A 23,975-nucleotide genomic window follows, 5' to 3' on the forward strand; every position below is an offset into this window, starting at 1 on the left:
TGACAGGGATGCATCCTTTGTTGGTCTCCAAAGTAATTGATTGGATATCTGACTGTGAGAGCCACCGCATCCTCAAGTCATAAACATTTCATCAGATTAACGTCCAGCAACTGTCGTGGCTAGCCTAAAACTTCCATGAGGTAATATGTGAATCATTGCACAGGTCGTTTTGACGTAAGTTTTGTTTCGTTATCGTGCTTAGGTATACAGCGATTGTGCGTACTAAACTCCGCGAATTGGGGGCTTAGAATAAACCCGCGGCAGATATGCCTTTCCTAAGAGGCGACTAAAATACAAAACTGATCCGAGGGGTTGTGTAGTGCAACCCTTTCAAGGGGTTTCAGGCACAATATATGGTGTTCCAACCCAATTGTCAACCTCACCTAGCCGTGGCGAATCCTGTTTCTTTAACAGTAGAGGCTCTGGCGACCCCAAGTTCCTCATGGATCTAGGGGGTGGGAGAGTGGTATGGCCCAGAAGGTTTCATGTGGTCATACTTAATCGTTCCCGAGATAAATTAATTTAATAATATTTTCTAAGTATTTGAAGATAAATTTTGGATCCACAGATTCCTGAGCATTTTCATTTGTTAATATGATTATAATAGTCCAGGTTCCAGTGCAAAGAACATCACCATAGGAAAAATAATCTTCGGCAAAATGAAAGCTTTCTTGGGTGCTTATATATCCCACACCTAGTTCAATAGGGAGCTAACTCAAAAATCTGGAATTTCGAAGCTATGAGTATCTCGGAACTTCTTAATTCAATGAAATTGAATGGCGCGTAGGGGAAAGGCAGTCACTTTGGACCAGTAGGGTTCAATTATTAAATTGTATTAAATCTGTCTAAAATGATGATTTTTGTTTTTAATGCCTATATTTTACAGCAAAATGATAATAAAAACAGAAATCAACTGGAAGTAAAAATAAACAAAAATACAAGAGCACAGAATAACATCAGTAAAAAATACATGGAGCGCCAAAATTAAACGATCTACAAAGTGTGTGAAAAAAGCAACAAATTAAACACAAATTTCAAAAAGTTATTTTTAAATTTAAAGTACAAGCAATATTTAAAGTAAATAGAAATTAAAAAGGCATTAAGTCAATCAGAATGTTCGTCGTTTATTTTAGGAAATATGTATATTTATGGCACGTTGCTTAAAAAAACTATCTAAAGCTTATTTGCATTTGTCTAGGCTCTAACTTCAAGACCACGGATTGTCCACCAAAGATTGACTCTCTTACCTCTGAATTTGTTTTTTTATAAACCAAAGTAGACATTTATCTAAACATCAAAACAGGCATTTAAAAATGGTACGGGTATAACAAAGTAATCGTTATTTTTCATCAAGGCTTGGTCTTTTGTACCTTTTTTGATGTTTTTGTGTCATAGGGTTTGTCTATATAAAGAGGTAGTGAAGCATATCCATCGCCTTTGTAGGTCTGCAATAACAAAACCAAAACAGCTTTATTTCATCAGGGAAAATAGAATCAGAAACACTCACACAAAAGTATAGTCGAAGTCATTTATTTTTTATAACGCATTAATATTAAATTTTTTTGAGTGTTCACAACCGCTGTAACCGCAGTTTTAGTCTAAAGGTTCGTGCCATCAAACTATTTTCAATATTTCGCTCTATAAGCTAGAGCTTGAGTGTACGTAACTTTTAACTCCTTTATTGGATAAGTAGGTACCTGTCTACAAATCGCAGGTTTTGTTGTAACCAAATAAACCAATTTTTTTTATCATTTTAATTACGTGATATACAAACTAGCCAAATGGCGAGGTTGTTATCCGAGAAATAGATCATTCATTATAATTAAAACCCTGTTTTTATAATATTACTTTTAAAGAAAATAAAACTATATTTGCCACGGTTCGGCAGAAACATTTGGGGCATCATGCATAAAACGCACGAATTTGTCCAGATTCGATTTTTGAATAAAATGAAGGTTTTGTACGCATAGAAATTGTTCAATAATGGCTAAATATTTTGGAAAAACAGTCACTTTAATAAAATCTTATATGATTGCAGCTTTTCTTAAACGTTTTAATGCATGATGGCGGCCACCGTGGTGTGATGGTAGCGTGCTCCGCCTATCACACCGCATGCCCTGGGTTCGCACCCCGGGCAAAGCAACATCAAAATTTTAGAAATAAGGTTTTTCAATTAGAAGAAAATTTTTCTAAGCGGGGTCGCCCCTCGGCAGTGTTTTGCAAGCGCTCCGGGTGTATTTCTGCCATGAAAAGCTCTCAGTGAAAACTCATCTGCCTTGCAGATGCCGTTCGGAGTCGGCATAAAACATGTAGGTCCCGTCCGGCCAATTTGTAGGGAAAATCAAGAGGAGCACGACGCAAATTGGAAGAGGCGCTCGGCCTTAGATCTCTTCGGAGGTTATCGCGCCTTACATTTATTTATTTATTTATTTACAGAGCAGAGAGCCAACGTTTGCACCATTAAAATGTTCAAGATTATTTTTTTAAGAATGACGTATTTTTCCACAGTAAATGGATTTCTTACGAATTGTTTGTATGGATACCACTTTAATGTGGATTTGTGGATTTAATGTACTACCCACAGTTGTGGATGAGCTAGGAATACATTTCCCTCAGTATAGCACCCTAGACCACCCCATTCAGTAAAAAATCGAAGATCCACTAAAGCGATGGATAAGCTAAAGCATCAGGTTGTGTAGCAAATGCCACGTCCATACATAATAAATATATTGAGTAACTCGTCATCGTACAAACTCTTCGAGCCATTTTAAGTAACAAAAGTGTTCCCTCGGTAGCGAGTGTTTAAGAAACCCATTGGAAAGGGGTACGCATACAAATACGCATATACTCATCAAATTATTTTTTTTTTTACCATTCAGATTTATGGTATTTCGTTTAGGTTTTCACGTATTTATTATTTCTAGAAAACCTCTTTATTTTTTATTTGAAATTCAATATGTAAATAAAACAAATGCACTAATGCTCATGAAACGTCTCACAGTTATTTCATTACAAAAAGAAAACAACATTTTGAGTTCCTGTTCTTAGGCATGTCGAGATTGTTGAGTGTTGTATTTTTAAATAAAATTTTCAAACAAAGGCGAGCGAATAATTAAAAAATGTTTAAGATTTATATCAAATTATAAATAAATATGTGTGGGTAGCATGTTTACATGGATTGGCGTAAATGTTTAGGAGGAACACAAAACTGTAGACAAAATCTAGGCAATATACAAAACAACAAATTTAGGAGGCACACAAACAACATTTACAGATCGTATTTGATACTGAATTGCAGTTGAAAATCGATGGGGAAGGAGAACAGCAAATCTGTTAAGGTGTGTATGCTTATGAAAATAGTTTGGCGTTCAGTGCCGTGCATAACTGATTCATTCAATGTTAGCCTAAGACATTATATCTCCAGAAATAAAACTGCCTAATAGACTTCGGCTTATGTTTTATGCTCTCTAAATAAAGACGGACGACATGAACCCCGAGCTGAGAATATCTACTCCATCTTCTTTTGACAACCTCTATGATTAATAAATTTTTTTTATTTTTTATGTACATATGAGCCGTTTATTTTGAAAGTGGCATAAGTCATTTCCAACTCATGGTCTTAAATGCATTGTTATTTTTGAACGAATGCATACATAGATGGTTCTACAATTATAAAATAATAATAAGAAATGCATCTTTTGGATATTGGACTCTAAAAAACTGGAGGCGAGGAGAGATACAAACAAATTACCACTGAACCTAAACGACATGAAATGACTTATGCCACTTTCAAAATAAACGGCTCATATATGCGTACAATATCGGAACAGCTAAACAAATCGATGAATAGAGAAATGCTTATTTGACGAATCATTTCTTTTTGACGCTTTGATTGAACTGACGATAAAACAGGTCAGGAAGGTTTGCAGGAGTATTATGCACATACATATATGGACAGTTTTTTGCCGGGTATAAATTGGGTACGCTCCTGTCCTAGCCCAGCTGCTGTAGCAATTAATATTTTGGTCTCTAGAACCTTCGGGACAGTGGATTTTAGTCGCATCTTAACACAGGCGTTACTCAGCCCGGGTATATTCTGTCACTGCCGCACATGACACTTATCGCCATGCCTTTCACATATAGATTCCCAAGAACGAGATGACTCAATATAAAGCGTTTTGTGGAGAAATTGTGAAATTTGATTTTTGTACTCAAAAACCACTGCTCATTAACGTAAATCATTAGGGAAAGAAATTAAAAGGTTTTCCACAAAATAGTAACACGTCGTCCTGTTTCTGACAGTAATATTTTGGGAAAAATGTTTGTGCAAACATGTATGTACATTGGGTCTATGTATTAACCGATATCGCGCCATCGATTTTTCGATAGGATTTGGGCTCAGGAAAAAAAGTTCCACTACGCATACCCAAAAAAATAATTTTCGAGCCTGCGAAATTTCATCGATTTTTTCGTTTTTTTATGAATTTTTTTTTTTTTAATTTTCAAGGCTCCAAATCATTTTTTATGTATTTTTTTCGTGTAAATTGGCAAATGCAAATTGGTAAACGCAGTTTTTTGAAAAAAATTTCTTTTATGGAGATTTAGAAGAATTTGGTCGAAAAATCGTTTTTTTTTTCGCAGGCTCGAAAATTATTTGTTTGGGTATGCGTAGTGGAACTTTTTTTTCCTGAGCCCAAATCCTAACGAAGCAAACGTACACACTTCAAAACCAAAATTATGAAACTTAGTACCAAAATCTAAATAAAAAGAAGATACAAAATTGTTAAGTACTTCCTTTATATAAATGGACCAAAAGAAACGAAAAATGTCTCTTTAAACAAAGAAAATTTTTTTTTTTTAACTTTGATATTAAAATTTTGACATAAAAACTGTAAAAAATTGTATGAGGAACAAAAATTTCGAGGTGGAACGCACATCGCACATCACAGAATATATCGAAAGCCTATATATTTCACTCCTCTTTTATATTTTTGTTCTTCATCAAAAAATCTACAGTGCAAAAGTTAAAATTTGAATATCAAAGTTCAACAAGATTATGTTTAAAGAGTCATTTTTCGTTAATTTTAGTCCATTTATATAAATTAACTACTTAAAAATTGTTTACCTTCCTTTTATTTTATCCTTTTGTTCCATTGTCAAGGTGACCCGAACTATGTGTGAGGTTTCATGTTTGTAGCTCAGTAGAAAGTTACTTTAAAATCGAACGCAAGATTCCAGAATTCTAAATAGATTTTTTAATACCTCTATCCTCAACCCATCTAAAAACTCTTTTGTCGTAAATATTACAACATAATAGGGCCCAAAGTTTCGTTAAAAGTTTCAGGTATATGGGTTATTAGGAAGTTCCCTAAAACTCGAAAGCAAAATTTCCAAGTTCGGACGATTTTTTCTAATTGTCACGACCCTGGATCGCCTATCGAAAACTTGTTTCCTCTAAGCTACATTGTCATGCGTTTGTATTGATTTTAGTTCGTTGGGTAAGGAGTTCCAGCACTGACAAAAAATATTCTGAAGGAAACATTGTAATTGTGTTTAGGAACAACAACAAATAAGTATCTGTTATAACTACATAGTTATGTCGGTAATAAGTTTTCACTCAGATAAGCTGTGTAAATGCCAGTAATGTTCTCTCTATATGTAATCTGTGGTTCTCACTAAACTCAATTTTATATCCTGAGCGAAAAAATGCTCCGCGTAGCAGTGCCTCCTCGGGATGAAATTTTACAAATGGTTTGGTTTATATGATCAGAGCACCCGATACCTGAATTGACTTAATAACCAAGGTGAGTCACAACTGTTTTAAAACTTATCACCGATGCCTCCAAAGTTATTGTTGGAATAGTTTTCACGTTGTAAGATTTGAGTTTCTTTGCATTTAAACATAAATTTTCACACTTTGCCCAAATATCAATTGAGTGGGGATCAACATTGACTTTAGCTGATAGGCCTTTTTGGCGATATAGATAAATTTGAGCATTATCCCCGTACACGTGTTTCGATAAGTTTTTACAACAAGAAACGATATCATTAATAACAAGTAAGGAAGCCCAACTTCGGGTGAAACCGAACATTACATACCCAGCTGTACACTTGAAATGCTGTTGTTGTCTGTTTTGTGTGCTTAATAGTGTTACAAGGCTGCGCAATAATACATATACATATGGTTCTATTCTGAAATAATTTTCGTTTAAAAGAAGCAAAAAGGATATAGAGGCTAACACCAATGACCTTGAGCGGGTAATAATGCAGTTTTCCTTCAGATATTGGGATTTCCCTACTGTTTATTTTAAAATAAAGATATAACAGAACAATACAAATACGACTGGTACAAAACTATTCTTCGCTAAGATTTAACTTATTATTTTTGTCTACGACCCTTTTTAAAGTCATTTATATAAAAGTGGGCGTGGCCCTTAACTAATCTTATCCATTTTTACTAGAAATATTTCCTGCTATAAGGAAAATATGGCTACCCAATTTTGTTACAATATGTAAATTTTTCTTCGAGTTATGGCTCCCGAAACATTGAAAATTGCTTACACAAAAGAGGGGCGGTGCCACACCCATTTCCAAAAATTTTAGTGCTCCAATTTAATGTTATAATTCAATTTACAAAGTAAAATTCTATTGATACAAAGCTCCTTTTCGCTAAGATATAGCTTATTTTATTCGTCCACGACCCTTTTAATCTTATTTATCAAAGTAGGTGTAGTCCCTAACCGATTTCGTTAATTTTTCTTCAAAGTATTCCTTATAGTAAAGGCAACCTCTCTGCCGAATTTTGTTACGATAGGTTTAACGATTTTTGATTTATGATTAATAATATTTGTAAAATCTGTTTTATTGCAAGTGGGCGGTGCCACGCCCATTTTAAAAAATGTTTACAAATTTTTATCAACAGTCTCAATATCAGCCCACATGACAAATTTCAACATTCTAGGTGTATTCTTTACTAAATTATAAATTTTTTTTTTTTTTTTCCAAAATGTTATGTATATAAAAAGTGGGCGTGGATATCATCCGATTTCGCTCATTTTCAATACCAATCTATTCTGGGTCAAGATAAGCTCGTGTACCAAATTTGGTGAAGATATCTCAATATTTACTCAAGTTATCGTGTTAACGGACAGACAATTGTTTTTCGATACTGATGATTTTGATATATGGAAGTCTATATCTATTTCGATTCCTTTATACCTGTACAACCAAACGTTATCCAACCAAAGTTATAGTACCCTGTGTACAAGTACAGCGCGTGTACTGGGTGGGGTACCCCTGTACTGGAGTCTCCTTATCTTAGAGATTGTAGATTCCTTAGCTCAAAGGCCAGGATTCCCATTACTTTTCTTCAGATTTTTTACCGGATTACATAATAAATGCGTTTTAACTAAAACTAAGGTTTTCATTCGTATACTAGTGCTAAAAAAGAATATACATATATATAATAAAAAAACTGGGATATATTGCTTCAAAAAAATTGACACTTACACTTCTGTGCATATTCGAACAAACTTACCTAGAAATAGAAAATAAAAAAATAAAAATAATTAAAATTATATGCTTGTTGGTGGAGGAACACATTTGCATGGAAAGTGAAGGATATTAGACAACGTAAGATAGGAAGCGGCTACTAGGTTGAAAAAATACACAATACAAAGAGTAAAATAAATTATTTTATTATTATGTAACAAAAAAACTCAATAGACAAACATTCACTAAATTACGCAAGTAAAGCCGTTCGTGCAAATAAAAAATGAGAATTTGATTTTGTTATTTAAAATTATTTTATCAACATCCGTTTCAGGTTTACATAGAAAACAAAGTGATTGTTATTCTAAATAAACAAGAAGAAACATTAAACGCACACAAAACACACATTTGGTAAATAATATAAAGCTAAACATCGTATTTAGTACATAAACAAATACATTTTTGTAATATAAAGATAAAAACAGATAAGCATTCAGGTAGTAACTAAATATTTGTGAAAAACAGATGTTTGATAAGTTAAGTAAATATTTATGCGCGGTAGAAAATTTAAACAAAAACGGGAATGTTGATGTTAGTAACAGCAAATAAGTAGTTAAATTAATTAGAAAATGGTAGATGTCTTTAACAGTGCATGACGAAGATAATAAATATAGATTGCGATGAGATTATTGCAATGCTACAATGTCAGCTCCTCCTCCTTCTTTTGGCTTTCGAAGCATTTAAAACATCAAATTAGCCTAAAGTAAAATATTCAAGTCCTCTCTCGGCAAACGAAAATCATGCTCTACAAGTCACATATCGTTCCCGTCCTGCTATATGGTGCTGAAGCATGGACCATGACAACATCAGATGAAGCGGCTCTGGGAGTGTTCGAGAGAAAAGTTCTTCGAAAGATTTACGGACATCTACGAGCTGGCAATGATGGCGAGTACCGAAGAAGATTTAACGATGAGCTGCACGAGCTATACGCAGACATCAACATATGGGTGATTCTCCGCGAGCTTACAATTTTGTGTCTTTTCGAAATTTGAAATATATTAAAGCATTTTCTATGAATTAAATTGTGTAATTGAGTTAAAATTATGTTTATTTTAAAGTTTCATGTTGAATTTTACTGACTGGTCATCAGTTTTATGAAGTTATAGTTCATAATACCCTACAAATGTCTCAACCGTGGCCTGTCCACAACCACATTTTTTATAACATATTGGGTGGTGGTATCGGAATCTTATTAAAGCAGAGGAAGAGGGCGGCTGGAAGGACCAAGTGGAAAACTATTTAAATTACCTTGGTGTGACAGTTATTAGAGCGAAGAAGCTACTGGACTTGTTGGACGGCCATAACCGTTTAAACGGTTAAGCGCAAATGAAGTAAATAAATAGAACTTTCAAGTATTTTTTAATGTGAATATGAATATTGAAACAAAAACTTCCTATTATCGTAACTATTAAAATAAGAACAAGTTGTATACCATTATGTACGTATGTACATATATTCCTCAGGTCAGCTGTTAGATTCTGAGCTTTATTTCACACCGCTGGGTTCCTGCGGTCTTGAGACCAAATCTTGGACCCGGATAGCCTTAGAATCTGTGCATACAACGGCGGTATCAAATGAAAGCTGTAGACTACGGTTTTAGTATAAAATAAATAAATTTTCCTGCAGGACGTGTGCCGGGCCTGCTATTGGTTTATATAAGGACTAGCCTTTACCCGCGGCCCCGTCCGCAAGGAGAAATTTAAATATATGGGCTATTCGCGTTAGCCTGCTTATTATCTGTTTAAAATTTTGTTTTCTGTCTAATGCATTTTATTTTTGTAATTGAGTAAAAAAAAAGAACTAAATGAGCTGACAACCTGATAGGATCCCAAATGATCCCGAAATTATCCAGAAAAAGCTACGAAATGACCCCCACGCTATCGCGGACGGATCCCGAAAACCATCCAGCAATGCCCCGAAAGGGTCTCCAAAAGTTCCCCGAATAGTCCCAAAAAAACCCGAAATAACAGCGACACGATTCTAGACGTATCCAGAGAACCACACAGAAGTGATCCCTGAAGGTGTTCCAAAATGATCCCGAAAAGGTTCCGAAATGACCCTGACGGGCTCCCGGGCGGATCTCAAAAACCATCCAGAAAATATCCAAGGGTCCCTAAATTATCCCGTTATACTCCAGAAAAAGTTCCGAAATGGCTCCGAGGGGATCCACGACGGATCGCGAAAACCATACAGATATGATTCCGGAAGGATCCCGAAATGATCCCGAAATAGTCCGGAAATGACCCAGATGGGATCACGCACCGATCCAGAAATGATCCCGGAAGGGTGCAAAAACTATTCCGGAAATGTAACAAAAAATCCCGAAATGGCTCCTACGGCATCCCGGACGGATCCAGAAATGATCTCGGATAGGTCCCCAAATGATCCCAAAATGGTCCCGCAATGACCCTGATGGATCCGGCAAACCACCAAGAAATTATGCCGAAAGGGTCCCGAAATAATACAGAAAAAGTCACGAAACGACCCCTAGAGGATCCCCAAATGATCCCGTATTAGCCCCGAAAAGGTCCCGAAATAAACCCGACGGGATCCCGGACAAATCCCGAAAACCATCCAGAAATGATGCCGGAAGGAATCCCAAATGATTCCGAGATAGTCCCGCATTGATTCCGACGGGATCCCGAACGGATATCGAAAATCATCCAGAAGTGATGCCGGAAAGGTCCTGAAATGAGCACCTAATAGCCCCGAAATGACCCTTAAGGGGTCATGGACGGATCCCATAAACCATCCAGAAATGATCCCGATATAGTCCCGAAGAAGTCCCGAAATGACCCTGACGGGATCTCGAACGCACCCCTAAATGACCCTGACGGGATCCCGGACAGATCCCGAAATCCATCCAGAAATGATCTTGGGAAGGTCCCAAAATTATCCCGAAATAGTCTCGGAAAAGTTCAGAAAAGACTGGACCCCGAAACGATCCCGAAAACTATCCAGAAATGATGCCGGAAAGGTGTTCAAATGATCTCCTAATAGTTCCGAAAAGACCCTGACGGGATCCCGAACGGATCCCGACAACTATCTAGAAATGATGCCGAAAGGGCCCGCAAATGATCCCGTATTAGTCGAGAAAAAGTCCCGAAATGACCCCGACGGGATCCCGGACAAATCCCGAAAACCATCCAGAAATGATGCCGGAAGGAATCCCAAATGATTCCGAAAAAGTCCCGCAATTATTCCGACGGGATCCTGAACGGATACCGAAAACCATCCAGAAGTGATGCCGGAAAGGTCCTCAAATGCTCACCTAATAGTCCCAAAATGACCCTGACGGCATCCCGGACAAATCCCGAAATCCATCCAGAAATGATCTTGGGAAGATCCCAAAATGATTCCGAAATAGTCTCGGAAAAGTCCAGAAATTACCCTGACGGGTTCCCGAACGAATCCTGAAAGCCATCCTTAAATGATCCCGAAAAAGCCCCGAAATGACCCTGACGGAATCCTGAAAGGATTCCGAAAACTATCCAGAAATAATGCCGGAAAGGTCCTCAAATGATCCCGTATTAGTCGAGAAAGTCCCGAAATGACCCCGACGAGATCCCGGACGAATCCCAAAAACCATCCAGAATTGATGCCGGTAGGTATCCTAAATGATCCCGAAATAATCCCGAAATGACCTCGTCGGCATCCCGGACGGATACCGAAAATTATCCAGAAATGATGCCGGAAAGGTCCACAAATGATCCCCTAATAGTCCCGAAATTACACTGATGGGATCCCGGACGGATCCCGAAAACCATCCAGAAATGATGCAAAAAGGGTTCCCAAATGATCCAGTATTAGTCGCGAAAGTCCCGAAATAACCCCGACGGCATCCCGGACAAATCCCAAAAACCATCCAGAAATGATGTCGGAAGGGACCCCAATGATCCCGAAAAAGTCCCGCAATTATTCCGACGGGATCCTGAACGGATACCGAAAACCATCCAGAAGTGATCCCGGACAAATCCCGAAATCCATCCAGAATTGATCTTGGGAAGGTCCCAAAATGATCCCGAAATAGTCTCGGAAAAGTTCAGAAATTACCCTGACGGGTTCCCGGACGAATCCTGAAAGCCATCCTTAAATGATCCCGAAAAAGCCCCGAAATTACCGTGACGGGATCCCGAACGGATCCCGACAACTATCCAGAAATGATGCCGAAAGGGTCCGCAAATGATCCCGTATTAGTCGAGAAAAAGTCTCGAAAAGACCCCGACGAGATCCCGGGCGAATCCCAAAAACCATCAAGAAATGATGGCGGTAGGTATCCCAAATGATCCCGAAATAATCCCGAAATGACCTCGTCGGCATCCCGGACGGATACCGAAAATTATCCAGAAATGATGCCCGAAAGGTCCACAAATGATCCCCTAATAGTCCCGAAATTACCCTGATGGGATCCCGGACGGATCCCGAAAACCATCCAGAAATGATGCCGGAAGAGCCCCAAATGATCCCGAAAAGGTCCCCAAATGACCCCGACGAGATCCCGGACGGATACCGGAAACCATCCAGAAATGATGCCGGTAGGTACCCCAAATAGTCCCGAAATAATCCCGTCCGGATCCCGGACGGATCCCCAAAACTATCCAGAAATGATGTCGAAAGGGTCCCCAAATGATCCCGTACTAGTCGCGAAAAAGTCCCGAAATGACCTCTACGGGATGCCGGACGAATCCCGAGGACCATCCAGAAATGATGCCTAAAGGGACCTAAAATAACCCCGAAAAAGTCCCGTAATGATCCCGGAAACCATGAAGAATTTATCTCTCGAAGGTACGCAAATGATCCCGAAAGTACCCCGACGGGAACCCGAACGGATCCCGAAAACCATCCAGAAATGATGCCGGAAGGGTCCCCAAATGAACGCGAAATAGTCCCGAAATGATTCCGGAATAGTCCCGAAAATGTCCCAAAATAACCCAGACGGGATCCCGGACGGATCCCGAAAACTATACAGAAATGATCTCGGAAGGGTCCCAAAATGATCCCGAAATAGTTCCGAAATTACCCCGGCGTAATCCCGGACCGATCCCGAAAACCATCCAGAAGTGATCCCGGAAGGGTCTCGATATGACCCTTACGGGATTACAAATAAGGTGAAGCTAATTATAAAACCATGTTAATAAGGCAGCAGGCGCATTGGAGCGAATAAAAAGTTACATAGAAACATACAGGTAAAGCTAATAAAAGCGTGCTAATAAAAACAATTGATGGAGGGCGGATGGCGGGAGTAGAGGAGAGGACCACTGATCGTTCCTCCAAAATTGTCTAGATCTCGTTCTGTATGTACCAGATACCAAAAACTATTGATTTAGGAGAAAATTTATATTGAGTTATAACAATTTATGGATTTTACACCAGAGGGGGAGATAAAGGGGGGCGGGCGGAGGGTGTCACTGCTTACTTTGTAAGCCCTCGACTTATTTGACCCCTTGAGTCTGTGATATTGGTGAAGGCCAGTATACGTAAAGTTATAATGTGTAAAAATTATGAAAAATAATTTCTCGAAGGGGTCGTGGGACCTCCACCCCTCTTTCCATGTTCGAAAAAAATTTCGCTAGTAGACTTCTGTCTGTGTCCCAAATTTCATCAAAATTCGAGTAGCCATTCTGGCGTGATTCAGTCGCAAAGACGAAAAAATATAATAATTAAATTATAACTGTTCCTAGGGGGCGGAGACCACGCCCCTTTCGAAAATATAGAGCTAGTAGATCCTTCTAGACTATTGGCTATATGTGTGCAAAATTTCATCCAAATCGGTCAAGCCGTTCTTGCGTGATTGAGTCACAAAGACAAACGTCTGGACAAACATCCAAACATCCCAACATCCAAACATCCAAACTTTGCCATTTATAATATATACTAGCCTTTACCCGCGGCCCCGTCCGCAAGGAGAAATTTAAATATATGGGCTATTCGCGTTAGCCTGCTTATTATCTGTTTAAAATTTTGTTTTCTGTCTAATGCATTTTATTTTTGTAATTGAGTAAAAAAAAGAACTAAATGAGCTGATAACCTGATAGGATCCCAAATGATCCCGAAATTATCCAGAAAAAGCAACGAAATGACCCCCACGCTATCGCGGACGGATCCCGAAAACCATCCAGAAATGCCCCGAAAGGGTCTCCAAAAGTTCCCCGAATAGTCCCAAAAAAACTCGAAATGACAGCGACACGATTCTAGACGTATACAGAGAACCACACAGAAATGATCCCTGAAGGTGTTCCACAATGATCCCGAAAAGGTTCCGAAATGACCCTGACGGGCTCACGGGCGGATCTCAAAAACCATCCAGAAAATATCCAGGAAGGGTCCCTAAATTATCCCGACATACTCCAGAAAAAGTTCCGAAATGGCTCCGAGGGGATCCACGACTGATCGCGAAAACCATACAGAAATGATTCCGGAAGGATCCCCAAATGATCCCGTATTAGCCCCGAAAAGCTCCCGAAATAACCCCGACGGGATCCCGGACAAATCCCAAAATCCATCCAGAAATGATCTTGGGAAGGTCCTAAAATTATCCCGAAATAGTCTCGGAAAAGTTCAGAAATTACCCTGACGGGTTCCCGGACGAATCCTGAAAGCCATCTCTAAATGATCCCGAAAAAGTCCCGAAATGACCCTGACTGGACCCCGAAAGGATCCCGAAAACTATCCAGAAATGATGCCGGAAAGGTCCTCAAATGATCTCCTAATAGTTCCGAAAAGACCCTGACGGGATCCCGAACGGATCCCGACAACTATCTAGAAATGATGCCGAAAGAGCCCGCAAATGATCCCGTATTAGTCGAGAAAAAGTCCCGAAATGACCCGGACGGGATGCCGGACGAATCCCAAAAACCATCCAGAAATAATGCCGGAAGGGACACCAAATGATCCCGAAAATGTCCCGCAATTATTCCGACGGGATCCTGAACGGATACCGAAAACCATCCAGAAGTGATGCCGGAAAGGTCCTCAAATGATCACCTAATAGTCCCAAAATTACCCTGACGGCATCCCGGACAGATCCCGAAATCCATCTAGAAATGATCTTGGCAGGGTCCCAAAATTATCCCGAAATAGTCTCGGAAAATTCCAGAAATTACCCTGACGGGATCCCAGACGAATCCTGAAAACCAGTCTTAAATGATGCCGAAAAGGTCCCGAAATGACCCTGATGGGACCCGGAAAGGATCCCGAAAACTAACCAGAAATGATGCCGGAAAGGTCCTCAAATGATCTCCCAATAGTTCCGAAAAGACCCTGACGGGATCCCGAACGGATACCGACAACTATCCAGAAATGATACCGAAAGGGCCCGCAAATGATCCCGTATTAGTTGAGAAAAAGTCCCGAAATGACCCCGACGGGATCCCGGACGAATCCCAAAAACCATCCAGAAATGATGTCGGAAGGGACCACAATGATCCCGAAAAAGTCCCGCAATTATTCCGACGGGATCCTGAACGGATACCGAAAACCATCCAGAATTGATGCCGGAAACGTCTTCAAATGCTCACCTAATAGTCCCAAAATGACCCTGACGGCATCCCGGACAAATCCCGAAATCCATCCTTAAATGATCCCGAAAAAGCTCCGAAATGACCCTGACGGGATCCCGAAAGGATTCCGAAAACTATCCAGAAATGATGCCGGAAAGGTCCTCAAATTATCCCCTAATAGTCCCGAAATGACCGTGACGGGATCCCGACAACTATCCAGAAATGATGCCGAAAGGGTCCGCAAATGATCTCTAATTAGTCGAGAAAAAGCCCCGAAATAACCCCGACGGGATCCCTGACGAATCCCAATAACCATCCAGAAATGATGCCGGTAGGTATCCCAAATGATCCAGAAATAGTCCCGAAATTACCTCGTCGGCATCCCGGACGGATCCCGAAAATTATCCAGAAATGATGCCGGAAAGGTTCCCAAATGATCCCCTAATAGTCCCGAAATTACCCTGATGGGATCCCGGACGGATCCCGAAAATCATTCAGAAATGATGCCGAAAGGGTTCCCAAATGATCCCGTATTAGTCGCGAAAAAGTCCCGAAATGACCCCGACGGGATCCCGGACGTATCCCGAAAACCATCCAGAAATGATGCCGAAAGGGTTCCCAAATGATCCCGTATTAGTCGCGAAAAAGTCCCGAAATCACCCCCACGGGATCTCGGACGGATCCCGAAAACCATCCAGAAATGATGCCGGAAGAGCCCCAAAATGATCCCGAAAAAGTCCCCAAATGACCCCGGCGAGATCCCGGACGGATCCCGAAAACCATCCAGAAATGATGCCGGAAGAGCCCCCGAATGATCCCGAAAAAGTCCTCAAATGACCAGACGAGATCCTGGACGGATGCCGAAAACCATCCAGAAATGATTCCGGAAGAGCCCCCAAATGATCCAAATGACCAAAGGCTAGTATATTATAAATGGGAAAGTTTGGATGTTAAGATGTTTGGATGTTTGGATGTTTGGATGTTTGTCCAGACGTTTGTCTTTGTGACTCAATAACGCAAGAACGGCTGGACCGATTTGGATGAAATTTTGCACACATATAGCCAATAGTCTAGAAGGATCTACTAGCTATATATTTTTCGAAAGGGGCGTGGTCTCCGCCCCCTAGGAACAGTTATAATTTAATTATTATATTTTTTCGTCTTTGCGACTGAATCACGCCAGAATGGCTACACGGATTTTGATGAAATTTGGGACACAGACAGTAGTCTACTAGCGAAATTTTTTTCGAACATGGAAAGAGGGGTGGGGGTCCCACGACCCTTCGAGAAATTATTTTTCATAATTTTTACACATTATAATTTTACGTATACTGGCCTTCACCAATATCACAGACTCAAGGGGTGAAATAAGTCAAGGGCTTACAAAGTAAGCAGTGGCACCCTCCGCCCGCCCCCCTTTATCTCCCCCTCTGGTGTAAAATCCATAAATTGTTATAACTCAATCTAAATTTTCTCCTAAATCAATAGTTTTTGGTATCTGGTACATACAGGACGAGATCTAGACAATTTTGGAGGAACGATCAGTGGTCCTCTCCTCTACTCCCGCCATCCGCCCTCCATCAATTGTTTTTATTAGCACGCTTTTATTAGCTTTACCTGTATGTTTCTATCTAACTTTTTATTCGCTCCAATGCGCCTGCTGCCTTATTAACATGGTTTTATAATTAGCTTCACCTTATTTGTAATACCGTAAGGGTCATATCGAGACCCTTCCGGGATCATTTCTGGATGGTTTTCGGGATCGGTCCGGGATTACGCCGGGGTAATTTCGGGACTTTTTCGGGACTATTTCGGGATCATTTTGGGACCCTTCCGGGATCATTTCTGTATAGTTTACGGGATCCGTCCGGGATCCCGTCGGGGTTATTTTGGAACATTTTCGGGACTATTCCGGAATCATTTCGGGACTATTTCGCGATCATTTGGGGACCCTTCCGGCATCATTTCTGGATGGTTTTCGGGATCCGTGCGGGATCTCGTCGGGGTCATATGGGGACTTTTTCGGGATCATTTGAGGGCTCTTCCGGCATCATTTCTGGATGGTTTTCGGGATCCGTCCGGGATATCGTCGGGGTCATTTGGGGACTTTTTCGGGATCATTTGGGGGCTCTTCCGGCATCATTTCTGGATGGTTTTCGGGATCCGTCCGGGATCTCGTCGGGGTCATTTGGGGACTTTTTCGGGATCATTTTGGGGCTCATCCGGCATCATTTCTGGATGGTTTTCGGGATCCGTCCGGGATCCCGTCGGGGTCATTTCGGGACTTTTTCGCGACTAATACGGGATCATTTGGGAACCCTTTCGGCATCATTTCTGGATGGTTTTCGGGATCCGTCCGGGATCCCGTCGGGGTCATTTCGGGACTTTTTCGCGACTAATACGGGATCATTTGGGAACCCTTTCGGCATCATTTCTGGATGGTTTTCGGGATCCGTCTGGGATCCCATTAGGGTAATTTCGCGACTATTAGGGGATCATTTGGGAACCTTTCCGACATCATTTCTGGATAATTTTCGGGATCCGTCCGGGATGCCGACGAGGTCATTTCGGGACTATTTCGGGATCATTTGGGATACCTACCGGCATCATTTCTGGATGGTTTTTGGGATTCGTCCGGGATCCCGTCGTGGTCCTTTCGGGACTTTTTTTCGACTAATACGGGATCATTTGCGGACCCTTTCGGCATCATTTCTGGATAGTTGTCGGGATACCGTCACGGTCATTTCGGGACTATTAGGGGATCATTTGAGGACCTTTCCGGCATCATTTCTGTATTGTTTTCGGAATCCTTTCGGGATCCCGTCAGGGTCATTTTGGGACTTTTTTGGGGCTAATACGGGATCATTTGAGGATCCTCTATGGGTCGTTTCGTGACTTTTTCTGTTTTATTTCGGGATCATTTGGGGACCCTTCCGGCATAATTTCTTGATGGTTTGCCGGATCCATCAGGGTCATTTCGGGACCATTTTGGGATCATTTGGGGACCCTTCCGAGATCATTTCTGGATCCGTCCGGGATGCCGTGGAGCCATTTCGGGATTTTTTGTTACTTTTCCGGGATAGTTTTTGGACCTTCCGGGATCATTTCTGGATCTGTGCGGGATCCCATTTGGGTCATTTCCGGACTATTTCGGGATCATTTTGGGATCCTTCCGCAATCATTTCTGTATGGTTTTCGCGATCCGTCGTTGATTCCCTCGGAGCCATTTCGGAACCTTTTCTGGAGTATGTCGGGGTCATTTGGGGACTTTTTCGGGATCATTTGGGGCTCTTCCGGCATCATTTCTGGATGGTTTTCGGGATCCGTGCGGGATCTCGTCGGGGTCATTTGGGGACTTTTTCGGGATCATTTGGGGGCTCTTCCGGCATCATTTCTGGATGGTTTTCGGGATCCGTCCGGGATATCGTCGGGGTCATTTGGGGACTTTTTCGGGATCATTTGGGGGCTCTTCCGGCATCATTTCTGGATGGTTTTCGGGATCCGTCCGGGATCCCATCAGGGTAATTTCGGGACTATTAGGGGATCATTTGTGGACCTTTCCGGCATCATTTCTGGATAATTTTCGGTATCCGTCCGGGATGCCGACGAGGTCATTTCGGGATTATTTCGGGATCATTTGGGATACCTACCGGCATCATTTCTGGATGGTTTTTGGGATTCGTCCGGGATCCCGTCGGGGTCATTTCGGGACTTTTTCTCGACTAATACGGGATCATTTGCGGACCCTTTCGGCATAATTTCTGGATAGTTGTCGGGATCCGTTCGGGATCCCGTCACGGTCATTTCGGAACTATTAGGGGATCATTTGAGGACCTTTCCGGCATCATTTCTGGATAGTTTTTGGAATCCTTTCGGGATCCCGTCAGGGTCATTTCGGGGCTTTTTCGGGATCATTTAAGGATGGCTTTCAGGATTCGTCCGGGAACCCGTCAGGGTAATTTCTGGACTTTTCCGAGACTATTTCGGGATCATTTTGGGACCTTCCCAAGATCATTTCTGGATGGATTTCGGGATTTGTCCGGGATGCCCTCAGGGTCATTTTGGGACTATTAGGTGAGCATTTGAGGACCGTTCCGGCATCACTTCTGGATGGTTTTCGGTATCCGTTCAGATTCCCGTCGGAATAATTGCGGGACTTTTTCGGGATCATTAGGGTCCCTTCCAAAATCATTTCTGGATGGTTTTTGGGATTCGTCCGGCATCCCGTCGGGGTCATTTCGGGACTTTTTCTCGACTAATACGGGATCATTTGCGGGCCCTTTCGGTATCATTTCTGGATAGTTGTCGGGATCCGTTCGGGATCCCGTCAGGGTCTTTTCGGAACTATTGGGAGATCATTTGAGGACCTTTCCGGCATCATTTCTGGTTAGTTTTCGGGATCCTTTCCGGGTCCCATCAGGGTCATTTCGGGACTTTTTCGGCATCATTTAAGATTGGTTTTCAGGATTCGTCCGGTATCCGTCAGGGTAATTTCTGGACTTTTCCCAGACTATTTCGGGATAATTTTGGGACCCTCCCAAGATCATTTATGGATGGATTTCGGGATCTGTCCGGGATGCCGTCAGGGTCATTTTGGGACTATTAGGTGATCATTTGAGGACCTTTTCGGCATCACTTCTGGATGGTTTTCGGTATCCGCTCAGGATCCCGTCGGAATTATTGCGGGACTTTTTCGGGATCATTTGGTGTCCCTTCCGGCATCATTTCTGGCGGGTTTTTGGGATTCGTCCGGCATCCCGTCGGGTTCATTTCGGGACTTTTTCTCGACTAATACGGGATCATTTGCGGGCCCTTTCGGCATCATTTCTAGATAGTTGTCGGGATCCGTTCGGGATCCCGTCAGGGTCTTTTCGGAACTATTAGGTGATCATTTGAGGACATTTCCGGCATCATTTCTGGATAGTTTTCGGGATCCTTTCGGGGTCCAGTCAGTGTCATTTCGGGACTTTTTCGGGATCATTTAGAGATGGCTTTCAGGATTCGTCCGGGAACCCGTCAGGGTAATTTCTGAACTTTTCCGAGACTATTTCGGGATAATTTTGGGACCTTCCCAAGATCATTTCTGGATGGATTTTGGGATCAGTCCGGGATGCCGTCAGGGTCATTTTGGTATTAGGTGATCATTTGAGGACCTTTCCGGCATCACTACTGGATGGTTATCGGTATCCGATCAGGATCCCCTCGGAATCATTGCGGGACTTTTTCGGGATCATTTGGGGTCCCTCCCAAGATCATTTCTGGATGGATTTCGGGGTCTGTCCGGGATCCCGTCAGGGTCATTTAGGGGTGCGTTCGAGATCCCGTCAGGGTCATTTCGGGACTTCTTCGGGAATATATCGGGATCATTTCTGGATGGTTTATGGGATCCGTCCATGACCCCTTAAGGGTCATTTCGGGACTATTAGGTGATCATTTGAGGACCTTTCCGGCGTCACTTCTGGATGATTTTCGGTATCCGTTCGGGATCCCGTCGGAATCAATGCGGGCCCTTTAACGGAATCATTTGGGATTCCTTCCGGCATCATTTCTGGATGGTTTTCGGGATTTGTCCGGGATCCCGTCGGGGTTATTTCGGGACCTTTTCGGGGCTAATACGGGATCATTTGGGTCGTTTCGTGACTTTTTCTGTATTATTTCGGGATCATTTTGGGACCCTTTCGGCATAATTTCTTGATGGTTTGCCGGATCCATCAGGGTCATTTCGGGACCATTTTGGGATCATTTGGGGACCCTTCCGAGATCATTTCTGGATCCGTCCGGGATGCCGTAGGAGCAATTTCGGGATTTTTTGTTACTTTTCCGGGATAGTTTTTGCACCCTTCCGGGATCATTTCTGGATCTGTGCGCGATCCCATCTGGGTCAATTTCGGACTATTTCGGGATCATTTTGGAATCCTTCCGGAATCATTTCTGTATGGTTTTCGCGATCCATCGTGGATCCCCTCGGAGCCATTTCGGAACTTTTTCTGGAGTTAGTCGGGATAATTTAGGGATCCTTCCTGGATATTTTCTGGATGGTTTCTGAGATCCGTCCGGGAGCCCGTCAGGGTAATTTCGGAACTTTTTCGGGACTATTTCGGGATCAATTTGGTACCCTTCAGGCATCATTTCTGTGTGGTTATCTGGATAAGTCTAGAATCGTGTCGTTGTCATTTCGGGTTTTTTTGGGACTACTTCGGGAACTTTTGGAAACACTTCCGGGGCGTTTCTGGATGGTTTTCGGGATCCGTCCGCGATAGCGTCGGGGTCATTTCGTGGCTTTTTCTGGATAATTTCGTTTTGGGATCCTATCAGGTTATCAGCTCATAAAGTTCTTTTTTTACTCAATTACAAAAATAAAATGCATTAGACAGAAAAAAAATTTTAAACAGATAACTTTATAAGCAGGCTAACGTGAATAGCTCACATATTTCATTTTCTCCTTGCGGACGGGGCCGCGGGTAAAGGCTAGTATATATATATATTAGATAAGTAACATTTTTGTAGAGTGAGCAACACCATAAACAGTTCCTTGCATAATGCCAAAGCAGAAGATAAGTTGCCTTATCTTTCTAAAGATTTAATAGTAAAACGAGAGCTATTTATATAAAGGAAATCGATTCAAGAAGTGAGCAATGCAAAAAAGGGTTGTAAAACAATTAAATAAGTTAAAGGAATTTTTAAACCCAGCGATATTTCTATAAGGAAACCTAACATAGGATTTTAGTTACATAAATAAATAAATGTAAGGCGTGATAACGGCCGAAGAGATTTTAGGCCGAGCTTCTCTCCCAATTTGCGTCATGCTCCTTTTAATTTTTTCTAGAAATTGGAGGGACGGGACCTACTTGTTTTATGCCGATCCCGAACGGCAGCTGAGTTTTCACTGAGAGCTTTTCATGGTAGAAATACACTTGGGAGTGCTTGCTAAACACTGCCGAGGGGCGAAACCGCTTAGAAAATTCGTCTTCCAATTGAAAAACTTGTTTCTAAAATTTTTGATGTTGCTTTGCCCGGGGCGTGAACCCAGGATCTTCGATGTGGTAGGCGGAGCACGCTACCATCACACCCCAGCCGCCTCCAATGACACTTGCTGCTTTCCCTCTGCCAAACGCATTAAGAGCAGGGCATTTCGAGAACAAATTAGTGAAATAATTCGATCCAATTATGTGGCATGTGGACCGGCTTCAACGGCGGAGCAGGCAATTCAAAACAATAGTTTCTCTTTACTAGGTGAATCACCAATTAAAATCCATCACTTTAGTACATTTGTTTACTAACTAACGGTGTTAACCTAAGGGAACAAATACAAACGTACAAAAGCTGTTCTGAGGGGGATGCATTGTTTTCCGTTTTACTTTGTTATTGCTAAATTCAGGCATGCTTAACCAACGAACCGATATCATTTCGTTACGATAATTAACGTTAATAAACGAAACAAAGTCATTTCGTTTCGTTTATTAACGTTAAAAACGTCAAATTAGCGAAATGATTTCGTTTCGTTTTCTGCCATATCAAAACGAAATCAAATCGTTTATGTTGATTATTAATTTAAAACTATGCTGGCAAAGCTGATTGATGGCGGAGTCATTAAAGGTGAAAGCATTCGCCAAGCTGATTGCAACTTTTCTCATGAATTTTGACAGTACGAACATTTCTCAGAGTATTTTTGACATTACCACCAACGAATTACACAAACAAATTACATGGAGTTTGTGTGTGTATGTGCCCTCGTTGTTACCACCTTACCGCTTCACCATGGCTATAGCATTGCCAGCACAATTCAAACATAAAGTATCACGTTTTTGTTAACGTTTTTAACGTAAACGAAAGCTTTTCGTTTCGGTTAAAAACGAGATACAATTTATCTTGATAATTTCTTTATCGATAATATTTCGAAGTGTTTCAACGGAAACGGTGGAAATTTTTTGATAAACGATTAGCTTAACGTTAAGGTGCATCCCTGGCTAAATTTTTGTAATCATGCATGTGATACGCTGCTCAAATGCACTATTGAAGCGTTGACATTATTTTGACAGCTAGCGGCGATGGCTATAGTGACACATCGTCACCGACACTAACACGAACATTGCCAGAATTGCCGACAGCACAACAATAACAATACCCACACATTTTTGGCACCTACTGACGGAGCTGAAGGTGGATGATACTGGCGGGCCGTCAAGCATGTTACCAATCTACAGGCAGCAAAGCGGGAAGTATGTAGTTTTGAGGCTAGATATAACAAACCAATAGAAAAGAACAATTTTTCATGTATTTATGTACGTTGCACTCCAAAGGCATAACATGTAAAATAGCCAAAGTCAAAAAGTGACAGCGCTCAATAGTGCACACACATCAACCCATCAACCACAATATAGCGGCTAGACAACACCCAAGCTGTGGTATGTTGTTGTTTCCGTCTCTTCTTTTGGCAGCATGCCCAATTAGACTAACTAACAAATGATTTTTTTTTTTTTTTTCAGAATTCAACGCCGACCGCACCTGGCTACTTAGTGCCATCAAGTGGTTATGAAGAGTGAAAAATACATCAAATCCTTTTTTTCAAATGATTTCATTTTTCAAATAAAACATATGTTTACCATTTTCTTCGGTTCGAATTGAATTTTACTTTTATATTTACATGCGTAGTACGTGCACATATGTATTGTGTCATATTAGCAGTTCTATACATCACTACGCTGCTACTAAATAAATGCACAACAACAATAAAGTAAGCAGCCAGACTTATGTACATGGGCACATTAAAGCAAGCAGCCAAACATGCATTCCAACAGCGGAGCTTACGGCAAAGAGAATATTTCATATGCATACATCCTAGCCAGCATTTTTTGAAAATTTTGATCAAAAAATATTCAAATATCATACCCCAAGATTATTAAAAACGTTCAAATTTAAAAGCAT

General features: G+C 41.3%; 1 protein-coding gene across 2 annotated transcripts in view; it reads right to left on the reverse strand.

The window, feature by feature from the left end:
• heph (polypyrimidine tract-binding protein 1 heph) overlaps positions 1–23,975 on the reverse strand; it is a 973,663-nt gene that overhangs the window by 842,159 nt on the left and 107,529 nt on the right. For both annotated transcript variants that reach the window (XM_067760373.1, XM_067760374.1), the window contains exon 3: positions 7,510–7,537. In XM_067760373.1, the coding sequence (XP_067616474.1) occupies positions 7,510–7,521 (12 nt within the window). In that variant the 5' untranslated portion in view covers positions 7,522–7,537. The remainder of the gene's footprint in view (positions 1–7,509; positions 7,538–23,975) is intronic.

The sequence above is a fragment of the Eurosta solidaginis genome, chromosome 1 (assembly GCF_040869045.1).
Source record: "Eurosta solidaginis isolate ZX-2024a chromosome 1, ASM4086904v1, whole genome shotgun sequence".
Classification (NCBI taxonomy): Eukaryota; Metazoa; Arthropoda; class Insecta; order Diptera; family Tephritidae; genus Eurosta; species Eurosta solidaginis.